The 15,201-nt window shown below is 49.7% G+C and overlaps 1 protein-coding gene across 9 annotated transcripts in view; it reads left to right on the top strand.

Moving 5' to 3' along the window:
• AKAP13 (A-kinase anchoring protein 13) overlaps window positions 1–15,201 on the top strand; it is a 326,203-nt gene that overhangs the window by 225,262 nt on the left and 85,740 nt on the right. For 7 of the 9 annotated variants that reach the window (XM_062204923.1, XM_062204920.1, XM_062204922.1 and 4 more), the window contains 3 exons: window positions 2,005–2,141; window positions 11,028–11,401; window positions 13,360–13,413. In XM_062204923.1, the coding sequence (XP_062060907.1) occupies window positions 2,005–2,141; window positions 11,028–11,401; window positions 13,360–13,413 (565 nt within the window). The remainder of the gene's footprint in view (window positions 1–2,004; window positions 2,142–11,027; window positions 11,402–13,359; window positions 13,414–15,201) is intronic. The other 2 variants (XM_062204924.1, XM_062204927.1) reach the window with 1 other exon arrangement.

Raw genomic sequence — 15,201 nt, 5'->3', positions numbered from 1 at the left:
AAGGCCCTCCGACTACCCTCTCATCTACGTCACCCGGACACAGGGTCAGGGCCGATGCTGACTGGGCCCTGCAGGCGCTGGGGCTGGACGTGTCTAGCTGTTGACCAGTGCTCCCCAGCTATGGAAGGGAGCATGATTGGTCGGGTCTTGGAGATCGTGTGAAACGAGAGAGAAGGGGGATAGTTAACTAGCTTCCTGGAGCATGCCTCCCCCTGCCTGTATCCCCCATCCCTACACAGCTATTGTGCCACCTTGGAATCTGAGAGTCACATTGGGAGTTATATTGCTGAATCTGCACCTCCCCTCTGAGTGGATTTCTCTTCTGTGACGTCTTGAGTTGTTCACCACGTCTGATCCGCTCTTCTGGTTAAGTGACCTCCCTGCTTTCTGAGGCTATGCAGCCTGTTGTGCCAGAGCCCTGTGTGGTGGAATGTGGGGGCCGCCACTTTGATGGTCTCTGTTCTTGTCCATGGCAGAATAGTGGGAATCCACAGCTGCCCCATACCTGTCCTACGCACATTTCCTCCAGTCCTTCTGCAAAGCTGAGAGTATCCAAATGTTCCCATTGTTGTGACCTCATGACCACGTGCACCCCTCTGCTCATCAGTGTTCTAATTCAGATGTTACCTAGGGGCAAACGCAGTCCTGGGAGGCATGGTTCGGGTAGCACATGGTGCCAGGGCTATTCTCATTTTAGATTTCAGTGCACTGTCTATTAATGAAGACTAAAACTGTTAGTGGTCTGTTAATTTTGCTATCATCTTGTACTATCAGCTGCTCTTGAATTTGCTGTGTCTTATGAGTAGCTAGGTACCCCTTCTGCTGCCCTCCCCCCTCAGATTTGATGAAGTCTGACAAAGTGCACGTGTCTGATGGTGCTAAGAGAGGGCAGGTGCTGCGCTCTCACCTTCAGAGCCTCCTGGGAGGTGCGTGGCCACCCAGCAGTTGGTCTGGAGGTTCTTGGGTTCACCGTCTGACACTGATGCCACAGATCACATGGGAGAATAGGTGAGCTACCTTGCTGCATTTCCTCAGGCGAAGCTTTGGGCCTCCCTCAGTGTTCCAGTGCAGTTGTGTCTAGAACCCGACCTGTGTTGAGCAGAGCCCCTGTCCCACTTTGCCGAGCTGCAGACTTTGGTGGTCAGTGTCCTGTGACCACACGTTAGTTTCCCAGCGGAAGATTGTTTAAGTAGGGGAGGTTCCATTCTCTCTGTTATTCCTCACTTTGTCTTTTATTGATAAAGTAACAAGTTCCAGATAGAACTTTAGACTCAAAACAAAAAGTTACCACAAACCCTATCACTTAGTTTCCTGGTAGAGGACATCAGGTTCGGGAAGCAAAAGAAAAACTTCCCTAACTACCAGGAGGAGGAGGTAAACGTTACCACTTATGTACCTGTAAGTAGGTAGAACATGATCATCACTAGTTGTATCAGCCTAGACTTGGAGTAGCAGAGCTAAATACTGCTGTGTCCTGTATAGTTCTTAATATTTAAAAGAATGAGGAGCCAGTACTGTGGCATAGTGGGTAAAGCTGCCATGTGAAGTGCTGGCATCCCATATGGGCTAGCTGGCTAATTTTGAGTCCCAGCTGCTCCACTTTCAATCCAGCTCCCTGCTAATGTGCCTGGGAAAGCAGCAGAAGATGGCCCAAGTCCTGTCCCCTGCACCCACGTGTTCACACGGAAGCTCTTCCTGGAAGAAGCTGCTGGCTCCTGGCTTCAGATTGGCTGAACTCCAGCTGTCGTGGCTGTTTGGGGAGTGAACCAGTGGATGGAAGATCTTTCTCTCTCTCTCTCTCTGCCTCTCCCTCTCTGTAGCTCTGCCTTTCAAATAAAAACATAAATCTTTAAAAAAGAAAAAAAGAGACAGAGAATGATAGATGCATGGAGAGAGGAAGGGAATGGAAAGAAGATAAAAAAAGAAATCTGAAAGGCCAGCTGCTGGGATGAAAAGAGAGTGCATTTTCCTTTTAAATGTTGTTTGATCACTTGTCTTTTTTAGAATGCGAGAAGTTCCTGGATGGTGGGCTGGGTGGAGAGTGTGCCCCCAAGCAAGCCGGACTGCAGAGCGCGTCTGGCAGCGATCCGGAGCTCTTCGCCTCCCCCAGTGACGGCGTGGGCAGCATCCTGTTCTCAGAGGTACTGGGTGGGCCTTCTTCGCATTTTTGTCCCTGTGGTTCTCAGGTTCCTCTTTGGCTGCCCTAACCCTTTCCTGCCTTGTTCCTCTGTCCTTGTGCTCATTGTCTGGCCGAGACCTGTTCCACGCTGTAGGTGCCTCCCCCAGTAAGCGGAGATCAAGCTAGAGTGTACACCTTCCCTTTGGAGAAGGAACTCCAGATTGCCAGGGATTTGGGAAAGGCCTTGCCCACATCATCTTCTGCAAGAGCGTGGCTGGTTTTCTGCAGGTTTTGTTGCTCCCACTGAAGCCTCCAGGAGTGGGAGATCCGTCAGGGTGAGCTTAGTCAAGGACAGAGAGTGCGGTTAGCGGGCAGAGGGGACCACAGCGTGGCCTGCGAGATGTCACATGTGACATGCCAACCATGGAGTCATTTCCGGTTCGTGTGTTCAGGCCTGAAGCCTGCTGCTGAGCGTGGTGACATCACCCCTGATCATCTGTCCTGCTTACTCGGAACTTCTGAATCTCCCCAGTGGAAAGCCTGTGGGCGTGAGTCAGGCCATGTTTGCATACACCTGGAGTGGCTGAGGGAGGCAGGGTGACTGCCGTGCAGCTGGGGTGGCTGAGGGAGGCAGGGTGACTGCCGTGCAGCTGGGGGTGGCTGAAGGAGGTAGGGTGACTGCCGTGCAGCTGGGGTGGCTGAGGGAGGCAGGGTGACTGCCGTGCAGCTGGGGGTGGCTGAGGGAGGCAGTGGTCACTGCCGTGCAGCTGGGGTGGCTGAGGGAGGCAGTGGTCACTGCCGTGCAGCTGGGGTGGCTGAGGGAGGCAGTGGTCACTGCCGTGCAGCTGGGGTGGCTGAGGGAGGCAGTGGTCACTGCCGTGCAGCTGGGGTGGCTGAGGGAGGCAGTGGTCACTGCTTTCTGTTTCTAGTGTTTGGTTCTGGCTCAGCCAGGGTCAAGGGCTTCCCATAGCAGGGCAGCGTTGTGCTCAGTCGCACGCCCTGGTGGGTCTCCTGGAGTGGGGAGTGGGGCAGAACTCGGGAGCTGTGAGGAAGACTAGAAGACTGACTGGTTTTACGGTCTGTGTTCGTGAGAGGACGTTTAGAAGTCGTGGTGAGGAGTGGAGGCCGAGTCCTGGCGGTGCGGTCCGGAGCGCCCGAGGCCTCTGTGCGTTAGCTCTGGGCCGTTCCCGCACGGCCTCCTTCCCTGGCTTGTTTCCCTCTGGGGCTCATTGTCTTCCCAAGAGCTCTGGAGAGACCTGGGGTGGGCCTGGGGATTCTGCCCCTGTTACTCGCTGCACCAGCTCTTAGAGGGAACATCCTCCTTCTCTAAAGTTAATTGAGAAAACAGGAACTAGCATTTTTTCTATTTATTAAATCAGAATTTGGGTAATTTCCACTGTGATGGTGACATTTTAAATGTAGATTTTTGTTCCCATTAAGGGGAATACCATTCTGCAGATATTGGTTCCTAAAAACATGCTTTTTTCTCTTTAAGCAATTTTTTATTTGTATAATGTGAACATGCTTTTTTTCTGAGATCAGAGATTTTTCTTTAAATTCCTGCTTTAAAATAGAATAATTAATCCGTGAAATTGGGTCACAAAGGTGTGGAAATTTGTTGAATGTTTATGTGTGTTTGAAAATTTTTTTAATAGTAACAACTTTTCAAAAAAAAGAAGGAAGTGTCTTGACTAAGAAATGCTTCCTACCTCTCGGGTGCACGGCAGCTTGCTCCCTGCAGAGTGATGGTTGTCCTGGTTTTTCCATAAAGGACCTGTGCTGGGTGGGCAGCTTCTGCAGGAAGACTCCCCAGATACAACTTCTAAAAGCTGAACAATACTCCCCAAATCAGAGCTCCTCTGCAGAGTGCTGCATGCCTGCCACCTCTCCAGGCGGGCGCGAGATGTCTGGGTAGCCTGGGATGGGCCCAGGAGCAGTGTTTGCAACAGTGTGTCCTCAGTGTTTCAGTGGGGCCTCCCCCGTGAAAGGGAAAGGACCGGGAGGGCTGAGGCTGACCCATGCTTTCAGGAGGCAGGCGTCAGCCCCATCGCACACATTCGGCCTTCGATGTCACCTGCAGGGAGGTGGATTTACCCTCTTCCCTGTGGAAACAGACTTTACCCCAAGTTACTCAGCGAGATAGAGAATCGAAGTTTGCAGCTAGGCCTGACTGTTGGCCATTTTGTTGTGGTGGTCTTTTCCACTCAGTCTAGTAACCGGTGATTCATCTAGAAGCCCGGCACTGGCAGAACAGGCTGTCTGCTACTCAGAGGTCACCCCAAAGCATGCGCTGGGAAATACTGGATGTCCTCAAGTGTCTTCCCAGGGTCTGACCCTCTTCTCCTCCCTGCACTAGAAAATAATCTTAGGGCATGACAGCATCCTTCCCTGTGAGCTCCGAGTGCTGCATGAAGTCACTTCCTGGAGCCGTGTGAGAATCCGGCCTTGCAGCGGCCTCCAGCACCGCCGCCAGTGCCTGTGCTGACCTCTCACCTTCATCTGTTCCTTCCACTCACTGTCCTCCTGCTCGATGTGACTACAGGGGGTGCCGTGAGCCCTGAGATTCCTCCTGCGGTATTAGCTTTTCGTGACTGCACTAAAACCTGAGAAGAGTTTTCTGGGAAGGAAAAGTTTTAGAGTTTGCAGTCTCTCCGTTCAGGTCCAGGCAGCCCCAGAGGTCTGGCATCTGGTGGAGAGGGTGTGAGGAAGGTCACACAGAGAGGCAGGAACTCTGCGTGAGTACCCCAGCCCCATGACAAGAGCCACCTCCCCAGCAGACCTGCCTCTCCAGATGCTGTAATTCCATGAATTTGTCAACCTTTAAAAAGTCCCACTCTGCATGAGTTTGGGGAGGCAAGCTCTGTTCAGTCTGCAGCCCTTATGGGCAGTTTCTGGTTCCTGCGCTGTTTCTAAGATCAACAGCATGAAATTTAGATTTTGTTTTGAAAGTAAGATACAGTCCTGGGATCATTTTGGCACCAACTGAGAAGCTGTGATCATAAAATACCAATGATCTGCGCTATTCTGTTATGCACAAGGATAGTTGAGGTGTACAGAGACTGTAAGAATTGTTATGGGGCCAGCACTGTGGCACAAAAGGGTAAGGCTGCTGCCTGTGATGCCAGCATTCCTTGTGGACACCAGTTCACTTCCCGGCTGTTAAACTTCCCATCCAACGCCCTGCTAATGGCCTGGGGAGAGCAGCAGAGGGTGGAATCGCTGCGTCTCCTTGGGAAGGTCAGGCTAAGCCCTTCCACTGTGTTCTCCCTGGCTGGTGAGAGGGAGCCACAACTACTTATTATCAGAGTAACTTACAGGAACATCCTTGGCTTCATAAGGTGTACTTTTTGCCTAGGTACTTGAACACCAAGCCAAAAAATTAGTATATAAAAGAAAACTTTTAGGTAAAAATAAATATATTTATAGAATTAAAATGAGAAAAACTGTGAAGTACCAAAATCATTAGAATTTCAGAACTGTGGACCAGGGACAATGCTTGTGTTCCGGTCTTCAGATTCTTAGAATCCATTAAATGATGAATGTGTGCTGGTTTAAAATGGGCTGGTCTTTTCATGTGCACACAGTGGAATGCCTTGTGCGTAACATAGCAAATAACAAATACTTGGCGAGTAAGTGAAAATGAAAGGACTCATTTTGGCAGTATTAAGTGAATGCCTTCAGGTGTAATAGTAAGTGGCAGCAGTTTCTGTATTTCCAGGTAGTAAGCGTATATTATGTGATACCTGTTTGTGTAATGTAACTCTGCTCAAAGATGCCAAACGGCCGTCTCCCCCAAATCTTTGATTGCGAAGGTACTGGAATACAGGAAACTTGGAGAATTGTGCCGTGAGCTCACACAGACGCGGACCTGGGTTCTGCAATTAAGCTTTTATTTATTTATTTATTTAATTTTTTTAAATTTTTTTTTGACAGGCAGAGTGGACAGAGAGAGAGAGAGACAGAGAGAAAGGTCTTCCTTTTGCCGTTGGTTCACCCTCCAATGGCCACTGCGGCTGGCGCACTGCGGCCGGCGCACCGCACTGATCCGATGGCAGGAGCCAGGTGCTTCTCCTGGTCTCCCATGGGGTTCAGGGCCCAAGCACTTGGGCCATCCTCCACTGCACTCACTGGCCACAGCAGAGAGCTGGCCTGGAAGAGGGGCAACCGGGACAGAATCCGGCGCCCCAACCGGGACTAGAACCTGGTGTGCTGGCGCCGCAAGGTGGAGGATTAGCCTAGTGAGCCATAGCGCCGGCCCACAATTAACCTTTAATCGAATTTGCTTCGTTACATAACTGTGTGTGTCCATCCTTCTGTCTGTCCCTCGAATTCTTTGATGCATCTCAGAATGAATTAAAAGTATCACTTCACTTGTGTACAGTTATTTTGGTAACAGCACACACGAGGAAGTGCGCATTCTGAGCTGTGGTGAGTGCTCCGGTTGGCCTGTTTGTTGCTTGAGGCCTCCTCAGCCAGGACCTGCCCGAATCACTTGGGAAAGCTCTGCTCCTCCCTACACCCATCTAAACAGTACTGGTCCTCTTGGGCAGACACCTGAGGGTGGGAGGTGTGGGAGGTGTCGTGTTTGTAAGAAAAAGACCTTTCCAGACTGTGTCGCCATCTCACATCCTCACCAGCGAGTGTGAGCGCTCTGGTTGCTCCACGTGCTTCCCAACATGTGTAATTGTTACTGCTTTAATGTCAGCACTTCTGATGTGCGTGTAGTGAGGATCTCATTATAGTTTAGATTTGCATTTCCCTGATAACCAATATGGTCTGAAACACGTTTTCCCGTGCTTATTGGCCACTGTGTATCTTCCTTTATGGGTGTCTGTTCAAGTCTGTGGCCTATTTTTAAGACTTGGATTTTTTTTCAGTTGTTGAGAAGTGGCAGTTCCAAATCTATCTGGATTCCAGTCCTTTGTTAGATTTGAATGTTGTGGCTATTCCTTCAGTCCACGGCTTACTTCTTTACTCTCATGGTCGTGTCCCAGGAAGCTGATTTCCTGCCACTTATTAATTCTTTTTCTTCTTTACTCCATCCCACTCCCAGCTAGTGATTTTCTTTAGAAGCTTCCTAGTTTTGGTCTTTGCATTTAGGACTGGGGATTCCATCGTACTTGATGTAAATATTCTTATAGCCGTTATGTAGCTTGTAGAAGTGAGATTAAGCCCACCCTCTATCTAGAATCACCAAGGGAACTTTAAAAAAGGCAGAGCTGGCCTTGCCCCAAACCAGTCAAATTAAATAGTCTTGAGTTTATTATTTAACCTCAGTGAACCACAGTTTTCGCATCTGTAAAATGGCAGTAAGTGTCCGTACTAAGCGAAATAACTGCTTGGATTAGAAGAAGTAATCCATCTGGCTAAACACAGAGCCTCCCGCGTGCTGCGTAACCAGTCATCACTCTGTGAATGTTCACTGGTTACTTTGCACATGTATTTAAGAATAGTAATAGCTTCTCAGACATTACAAACATTTGGGAGAGAGACATACAGAGTGGTCTGTCTGCTTCCTTCTTCAGATGCCTGCAGCCCAGGTAAAGCCGGTCTGCGGCACCAGACTGCAGACCTGAACTCAGTCCAGGTCTCCCACAGAAGTGGCAGGAATCCAATTCCTTGAGCCATCACCTGCCTCCCGGGGCAAGGAGGTGGCGCCATGAATTAAACCATGTGTGTCTTAACCACTGGGCAAAACTCCCACGCCATCATTGTCATTTTATTTAGACCTTTTCATTAATTTTTAGCTTTATGATTTGATTGTTACAATTAAAATTTCCGTAACGGGACTGGCATTGTGGCACAGAGAGTTAAAGCGACAGCCTGCATGCCAGTATCCCATATGAGCTCCAGTTGGAGTCCTGGCTGCTCCACTTCTGGTGCAGCTACCTGCTGATGTGTCTGGGGAAGTGACTGAGTGGTGGTCCAGACATGTGGGCCCTGCCACCCACGTGGGAGATCCAGACAGACGGGCCCAGCCCGAACTGCTGTGGCCATTTGGGGAGTGAACCCGCAGAAGAAAGATATTCCACCACCACCACCACCATCCCCGCCTCCCTCCTTCTCTCTCTCACCCCCCCCCCCCAACACCATGACTTTCACATAAATAAAATAAATCTTTAAAACAATCTCTGTAGTCTATTTGGCCTGAAATGCAGCAGAAAGGTATCTTTAGCCACACCTCCAGGCCCTGTCCCAGTGAGAGGGTGGCTCTCCTAAAGCACAGCCACACTTCACACCATGCCCTTGGAGCATCCATTCTTTGTGCGCCTTCTGCTTTGACCTGCGAGGATGTTTGCTGGTTTTCAAAATGGCACAGGCCCTAAGGAAAGAGGGCTGATGTTGGAGGTGAAAGGGCCGTCCCTCATCTGTGTTCCCCTCCTGTGCAGGAGGACACACCGGGGGGGGGGGGGGGGGGACGACTTTCATGTCGCCTCAGGCACAGGCTTAGTCCTCGTTTTCCCAGCCGACTCCTTCACCCACACACCCAGCTCACGGGCCCAGTCTGTTCCCACCACACAAGCAGTGGGCAGCAAAATCAAGGCATGGACTCAGGTCGACTTCAACCAAACTCTATTCTGTCCCTCAGTCATCTTCAGAAAACATCTCAAAGCCAGCATTCTGCCTGTACTTAAGTGATTAGTGTCCTTCTCAAATACATGTCCTTCAAGAATGTGGCCTAACTGGGAACAGGGTCTTTGACACGCGTTAGTTAAGATGAGGTCACGCTGCAGAGGGTGGCGTCATCAGGACAGAAGAGACAGAGACACATAGGGAGACGGTCAGTCTCATCCACATGTCATCTCACAGGCAGGTAACACGGGAGCTGGATTCCACGGGATGGGGCGAAGAAGAATCCTCATGATAAAAGCCATGAGAGTTGGCCTGGAAGCTAGTATGTTTTTCATCTGAAACTTAAGTTTGCTTAAGTTAAACCTTTGAAAAGATTCATGTTCTGGTGCTGATTTTCTGCTCCAAAGCTGAAACGGTGCATTGGTTCTCATAGATTGGTTTTATTTCCCATAAGTATCATAAATTTCTTCACTTTTTTTTTTTAAAGATTTATCCATTCACTTGAAAGAGAGAATGAGAGTGAGAGCGAGCGAACACTGGCTCACTCCCTGGACAGCTGCAATGATAGGGGCTGGGCCAAGCCAAAGCCAGAAGCCAGGAATTTCATCTGGGTCTCCGACGTGGGTGCAGGGGCCCAAACACTTGAGCCATCTTCCGCTGCTTTTCTCAGGCCACTAGTAGGGAGCTGGATGGGAACTGGAGCAGCCAGGACATGAACCAGCATACATATGGGATTCCAGCATTGCAGGTGGTAGCCCCACCTGCTATGCCACAGTGTCAGTGCCAGATTTCTTCACTCTTAACTGAAACATTGAGTCAGCTGCCTACTTAGAGAACTAGGAAAATATTGTGAAAAAAATTACAAAAAGACCTTCCCTTCCCTTGCTCCTGGTCCTGTAAGAGTGCAAAATAAAGGTATTTTGACAATGGCCGCATTGGAAGGGGGATGCGATCATGCCCAGCTCCTCCTTGCCTCAGCCGCCCGGTGACAGCTCCGGTGTCTGAGCAGGTGGAGGACGCAGGGCTGCCGGACCAGAGCTGCACTGCTGCTGCAGGGCTCTGGAAGCTGCCCGGGGATAGGGCACTGCCGCTCCACTGCCTGGACTGATCGTTTTACGTATGATCGGACTGCATAACCTTCTGCTAGTTCTCAGTGAAACTGGGGAAAAGTAACGTTTTTCCACACAGGTATGTGCAGCCTACCTTACGTGGGATCCTAAGCCATCCTGTTTCCCAGGAGTTCAATCAAAGCAGCCACATGCTTCTTTGGAAGATTAGCTGGAGCACGGTTGTTAAGGCCAGGCTTTGTTTTCAGTTTAAGTTTGTGAATAAAACTAAACCTGATGAAATGCTGGCTTGGAGTTTTCATACTGCGGAAACCAGAGGCAAACAGGCTGCCTCATTTAAGCTGATGGCATTGACTGAAAGGATGGACCTAGAAAATGTGTTTCTTTACTCTGAAAGAAACAAAAGGGCCAGTACCGTGACATAGTGGGTTAAGCATCTATCTGCCTGTGATACCGGAAACCCATGAGTGCGGGTTCGAGTTCCAGCTGTTCCACTTGCAGTCCAGCTCCCTGCTGATAGCCTGGGAGAGCAGTGGAAGATGGCCCAAGTGCTTGGGCCCCTGCACCCACGTGGGAGACCTAGAGGAAGCTCCTGGCTTCAGATCAGCCTAGCTCCGGCTGTCACAGCCATTTGGGGAGTGAACCAGTGGATAGAAAGCCTATCTCTCTGTCTCTCCCTCTGTCTGTAACTCTGCCTCTCAAAAAAAAAAAAAAGAAAGAAAAAAGAAAGAAACAAAAATTCTGTACTTCTAATATTGTTCCTCTGGGAAGAGGCTGGAAAGAGGGGACCTTGACCATTCTATCCTGGAGGCCAGGTGGACTCAGACCAAGCCTTGGTCACGTGTTCCAAAGGCTTCTCTGTTGGCGTGGGCATCTAGCCTAGCAGTGAACATGCTGATCAGGAAACCCATAGCCAGTGTCGGAGTCCTGGCTCTGGCTCCCACCTCCAGCTTCCTGCCAGTGCAGATCCTGACGGCTCAAGTGAGTGCGTCCTTGCTGCTCGTGAGAAGCCTGGAGAAGTCCTGGCTCCTGGCTTCAGCCCAGCCCAGCCCCAGCCATCACAGGCATTTGAGGAGTGAAGCTGTGGACTGGAGCTCTCTCCATCTCTGCCTCTCAGATAAATTAAAAAAAAAAAAATCTGTGTATTTGAAGCCAGTTCTGATCCTGCCCTTCTGGGGTCTACTGCGAAGCCGTTGGCATGGCCTGGAGTAACTGGGGCTGTCTGCTACGTCGTTGTCAGAGCCAACCGTGTTTCCTGTCTGTTGCAGCCCTCACAAGAGCGGTCGGCCAGCGACATCCTGGGATCCAGTTCTTCCGCCGAGGACGCAGCTTCGCCGGATCAGCATTCCTCTCGGGGTGGTGATGTGTCTCTGCCCCAGGTTGCAGGGTTGAACAGGTCCGGAGATGAGCAGAGCCCTGATGGCTTTGCCAGCCTCGGGATGGGAGCTGAGGGCCGCGAGAGTGAGAATGAGCCTGGTGGCGGTGGTGAGGTGGAAGAGGAAGAAGAGATGGACAGCATCACTGACGTGCCTGCCAGCTGCTCAGTCCTGCGGGGCTCCATGCGTCCTCTGTCCCCTTTCCGGAGGCACAGCTGGGGTCCTGGGAAGAACACAGCCAGCGATGCAGAAATGAACCAGCGGAGGTGAGAGCGGGCTGAAGGCGCAGTGTCTGTCTGCTTGTTGTTGAGGAGTCTCTGCTTTGCTGTTACTGTTGGTGAGACTAGGAGACAGACCCACGCTTTGGGGTCAGGACGATGCATGTTCAGATTTCAGTGCTGTGCTTGCTTTGGAGGTGACCCTTGGACAAGTCACTTCATCCCCTGAGCTTCGATTTTCTCATCTGTAAAATACCTGCCTTTAAATGCTTGTAATAATCAACTGAACTGTGGCTCGTAGAGTGCATACGTAGTAAGTGCAGCGTTTGCCAGCTGTGTTAGTGAGATCTGTGCACAGAGAACATGGAAGGGACTAGTTTCCTGCCCGTCTTGAATTAGATAAACAAGGAGTCTTACAGCCTTAACAAAAATCTACATTTTAAAAAAAAGCTTTCCAAGAATTAAAGCCATGTGGTTCTAAAGCAGAAGGCTTTGATAAAGGATAAATGGCCATTGTTTAATCCTTAAGGGAGCATAATCTCATCATGTGTCTTTGGTCTTAGGACATCTGTGTTCCCCAGGCTTAGTCCCTCTCTTGGAAGCAGGCTGTAGAAAGAGAAGTTGGGTTTGCTCTGGTCCCCGGATGCCTGGACACCTGTGAACAGTGCGTCTGCCAGGCTGTGCGCATTCCAGAGCTGCCTGGTCCCGGGGAGAAGTACCTGAAGGAGAGGGCTGATGGCTGCTTTACGGCCGTCCGTGTTCACAGCTCAGCTGCCCCTGGGGCTCACAGACCTGTTTAGTTCCACCGTCCGTGCAGTCTCTCGGCTCCCCCTGCGTTGGGGGTGTCATCCCCTCGATCACAGAAGACGACACTGGGCCGAGAGTTTGTGTCATTCACCAGGCGCTTCCAGCTCTTAATCCAGGACCCTTGTGCATCCCCACGCCCATCTGCCAAGTTCAGGGTGCTAACCAGAGTCGTCGGCGTGTTGTATCTGCCAAGGTCAGGGTGCTAGCCAGAGTCGTCGGTGTGTTGTATCTGCCAAGTTCAGGGTGCTAACCAGAGTCGTCGGCGTGTTGTATCTGCCAAGTTCAGGGTGCTAACCAGAGTCGTCGGCGTGTTGTATCTGCCAAGTTCAGGGTGCTAACCAGAGTCTTCGGCGTGTTGTATCTGCCAAGTTCAGGGTGCTAGCCAGAGTCGTCGGCGTGTTGTATCTGCCAAGTTCAGGGTGCTAACCAGAGTCGTTGGTGTGTTATATCTGCTGATAGTCTCATCCACAGACTCTAGATTATGTACAAAAGCAGTTTCTAAGCACTTTGCTTACCAGTTTGATTCATGCTGTACTTTTTTTTTTAAAGCATGGACCACAAAGGAAAATCTATGGGTGTGGGGAATGATCCCTACAGCCAGAGTTCCCTTCCCAAAGCAAGGGTGACGTGCTGACCAGGGCGACCGTGTCTTAGTGATGAGCACATCACGCAGTGAGCATTGGTGTTCCAGGGACGTGGGCCGCTGTGTGGAGACTTTGCTGTCAGAGCTGCGTTTTAGTTTGTGACCTGGTAGCTCAGATGAGGAAATTGAAGCTCAAATAAATGATTTTCCCAGGATTCATGGTGATCTCAAGACTGAAGTGAGCCTAGAACTCTGTCAGTCACGTTGTTTGTGTTTTCAGTGTCTGATGTCATGGGACTTTAATGATCACTTTCATGAGTTTGACTTATAATATTATGCACCTGAATTTTAAAGTCCTCCAAAAACCCTTTTAAAGTTTTGAATAATCTTTTTTGATCCTTGTGCTTTTACAATTTAATAAACTTAATAACATGTCATCTGATTGGCTCCCTAGAGCACGGGGTGGGGGGAGTGAAGGCGGCCCCCACTGCTCCACCATGCCCCCTTGTCTTGCCCCTGTACTGTGTCTGTCTTCCCCTTGTGGTGTGTGTGTCTCGTGCGTTTGTGTCCCATTCTGTGCCCTGCGACACTGACCTCTTCCACCATTCATTTTCAGTTCAGTGCGAGTTCTTGGGGATGTTGTCAGGAGACCTCCCATTCATAGGAGAAGGTACAGAGCTCTTCACCTCGATGGACTAACCCTGCCGCTCCCAGTGCATACTGACAGGCACCTCACTGCTTCATCCCGTGCGCTGTTTTCTGTCAAATGCTGCATCTGATTTGAGCAGATGAAATCTACGTACTTAGTGAATGCTGGGATCTGTACCAAAGGAAATTTTTTTAATCTGATGTTTCTTCCCGATTCTACTTTGTTTTGTTACGTTTTTGATAGTATTTTTGTCATCTGTCACTCACTGGTGTTCGGATGACTTGGATGGTCAGGTCTCACCTGCCTTTCTGTAGGGGAATTGGACTTGTCTTAATTGTCCCTGAAAAGCAGTTCTTCCCTTCGCTAGAAGAGAAATAGAAACACCTGTGTGCTCACGCACAGATCCTGATACATACATATCTCAGGATTTATTTATTTGGAATTCAGAGTTACACAGAGAAGGAGAGGCAGAGAGAGAGAGAGAGGTCTTCGATCTGCTGCTTCACTCCCCAGATGGCCGTAATGGCCGGAGATCTGCTGATCTGAAGCCAGGATACAGTAGCTTCTTCCACATGGGCGCAGGGGCCCAAGGACTGGGGCCAACTTCTACTGCTTTCCCAGGCCACAGCAGAGAGCTGGATCAGCAGCTAGCACTTGAACTGGCACCCATATGGGATGCCGGCACTGCAGGCTGCGACTTTACCCACTGCACCACAGTGCTGCCCCCCCCCCCCCGATATATTTTCGACACTTTGTTGGTGAGAGACTTGTTCCTGGGCTACCTGGCAGTTCCCATTGCCTTGTTGATATAGTGGTTTCTGAAAACAAGAGGCATAAGTCCATCTTTCAGCCTTTCAATTCCTTAATTATTACCTCCCAGGTAAAATTGTGCAACTAAAAATAAGTGATTAGTAAGCTTGGAAGTCAGTTCTAGTCAAAAGTGCTGGTTTGCTTTAGGTTTTCTAAATGCTGAGTTTGGTTTACTTTTACTATTTGTAAATCATTAATGACCTTTATAGCATTTAAGCTAGCTTCTTGTTTTTGGGAACATGTATACAAGGGAGTGTTTTAGCTGTTAGATGGACCTGTGTGTTAGGGGACATGCTGAAGGGGTATTACTGTTAGCTGAGCTGATTTGTTGAGAGGCAGGCAAGTAGTGATCTTTCCTGCTTGAACTTTTTCAAATGGATACTTTGGTCAATGCCAGGTTTGAGACCAAAAATGTGTGTGTGTGGTGTGTGTGTGTACATGTGTGCTTGTGTGTGGTGCGTGTGTGTACATGTGTGCTTGTGTGTGGTGTGTGCGTGTACATGTGTGCTTGTGTGCGGTTGTGTACATGTGTGCTTGTGTGTGGTTGTGTACCTGTGTGCTTGTGTGTGGTTGTGTACCTGTGTGCTTGTGTGTGTACATGTGTGCTTGTGTGTGGTTGTGTACCTGTGTGCTTGTGTGTGTACATGTGTGCTTGTGTGTACATGTGTGCTTGTGTGTGTACCTGTGTGCTTGTGTGTGGTTGTGTACACGTGTGCTTGTGTGTGGTTGTGTACATGTGTGCGATGTGTGTACGTGTGTGCTTGTGTGTGGTTGTGAACACGTGTACTTGTGTGTGTGTGATGTGTGTGTGTGTGGTGTGTATGAGTTTAGATTCAGATAATCTGTAGTGTCTCTGATAATTGTGAGTGCGGCTGAATTGCTCTTGAGGGGAACACATGAAGTAAAAGGTATTAAACCCTGTGGGTATTTGTCAGCTCACTGTTAGAGATCTTCCGCATTCATTTATTAAAGTAGGTGACAGATGAGTTGCTGGCCCTC

The sequence above is a fragment of the Lepus europaeus genome, chromosome 11 (assembly GCF_033115175.1).
Source record: "Lepus europaeus isolate LE1 chromosome 11, mLepTim1.pri, whole genome shotgun sequence".
NCBI classification, from domain to species: Eukaryota; Metazoa; Chordata; class Mammalia; order Lagomorpha; family Leporidae; genus Lepus; species Lepus europaeus.
The sequence above is the reverse complement of the archived record's forward strand: the minus strand, read 5'-3'. Positions and strand labels throughout refer to the sequence as shown.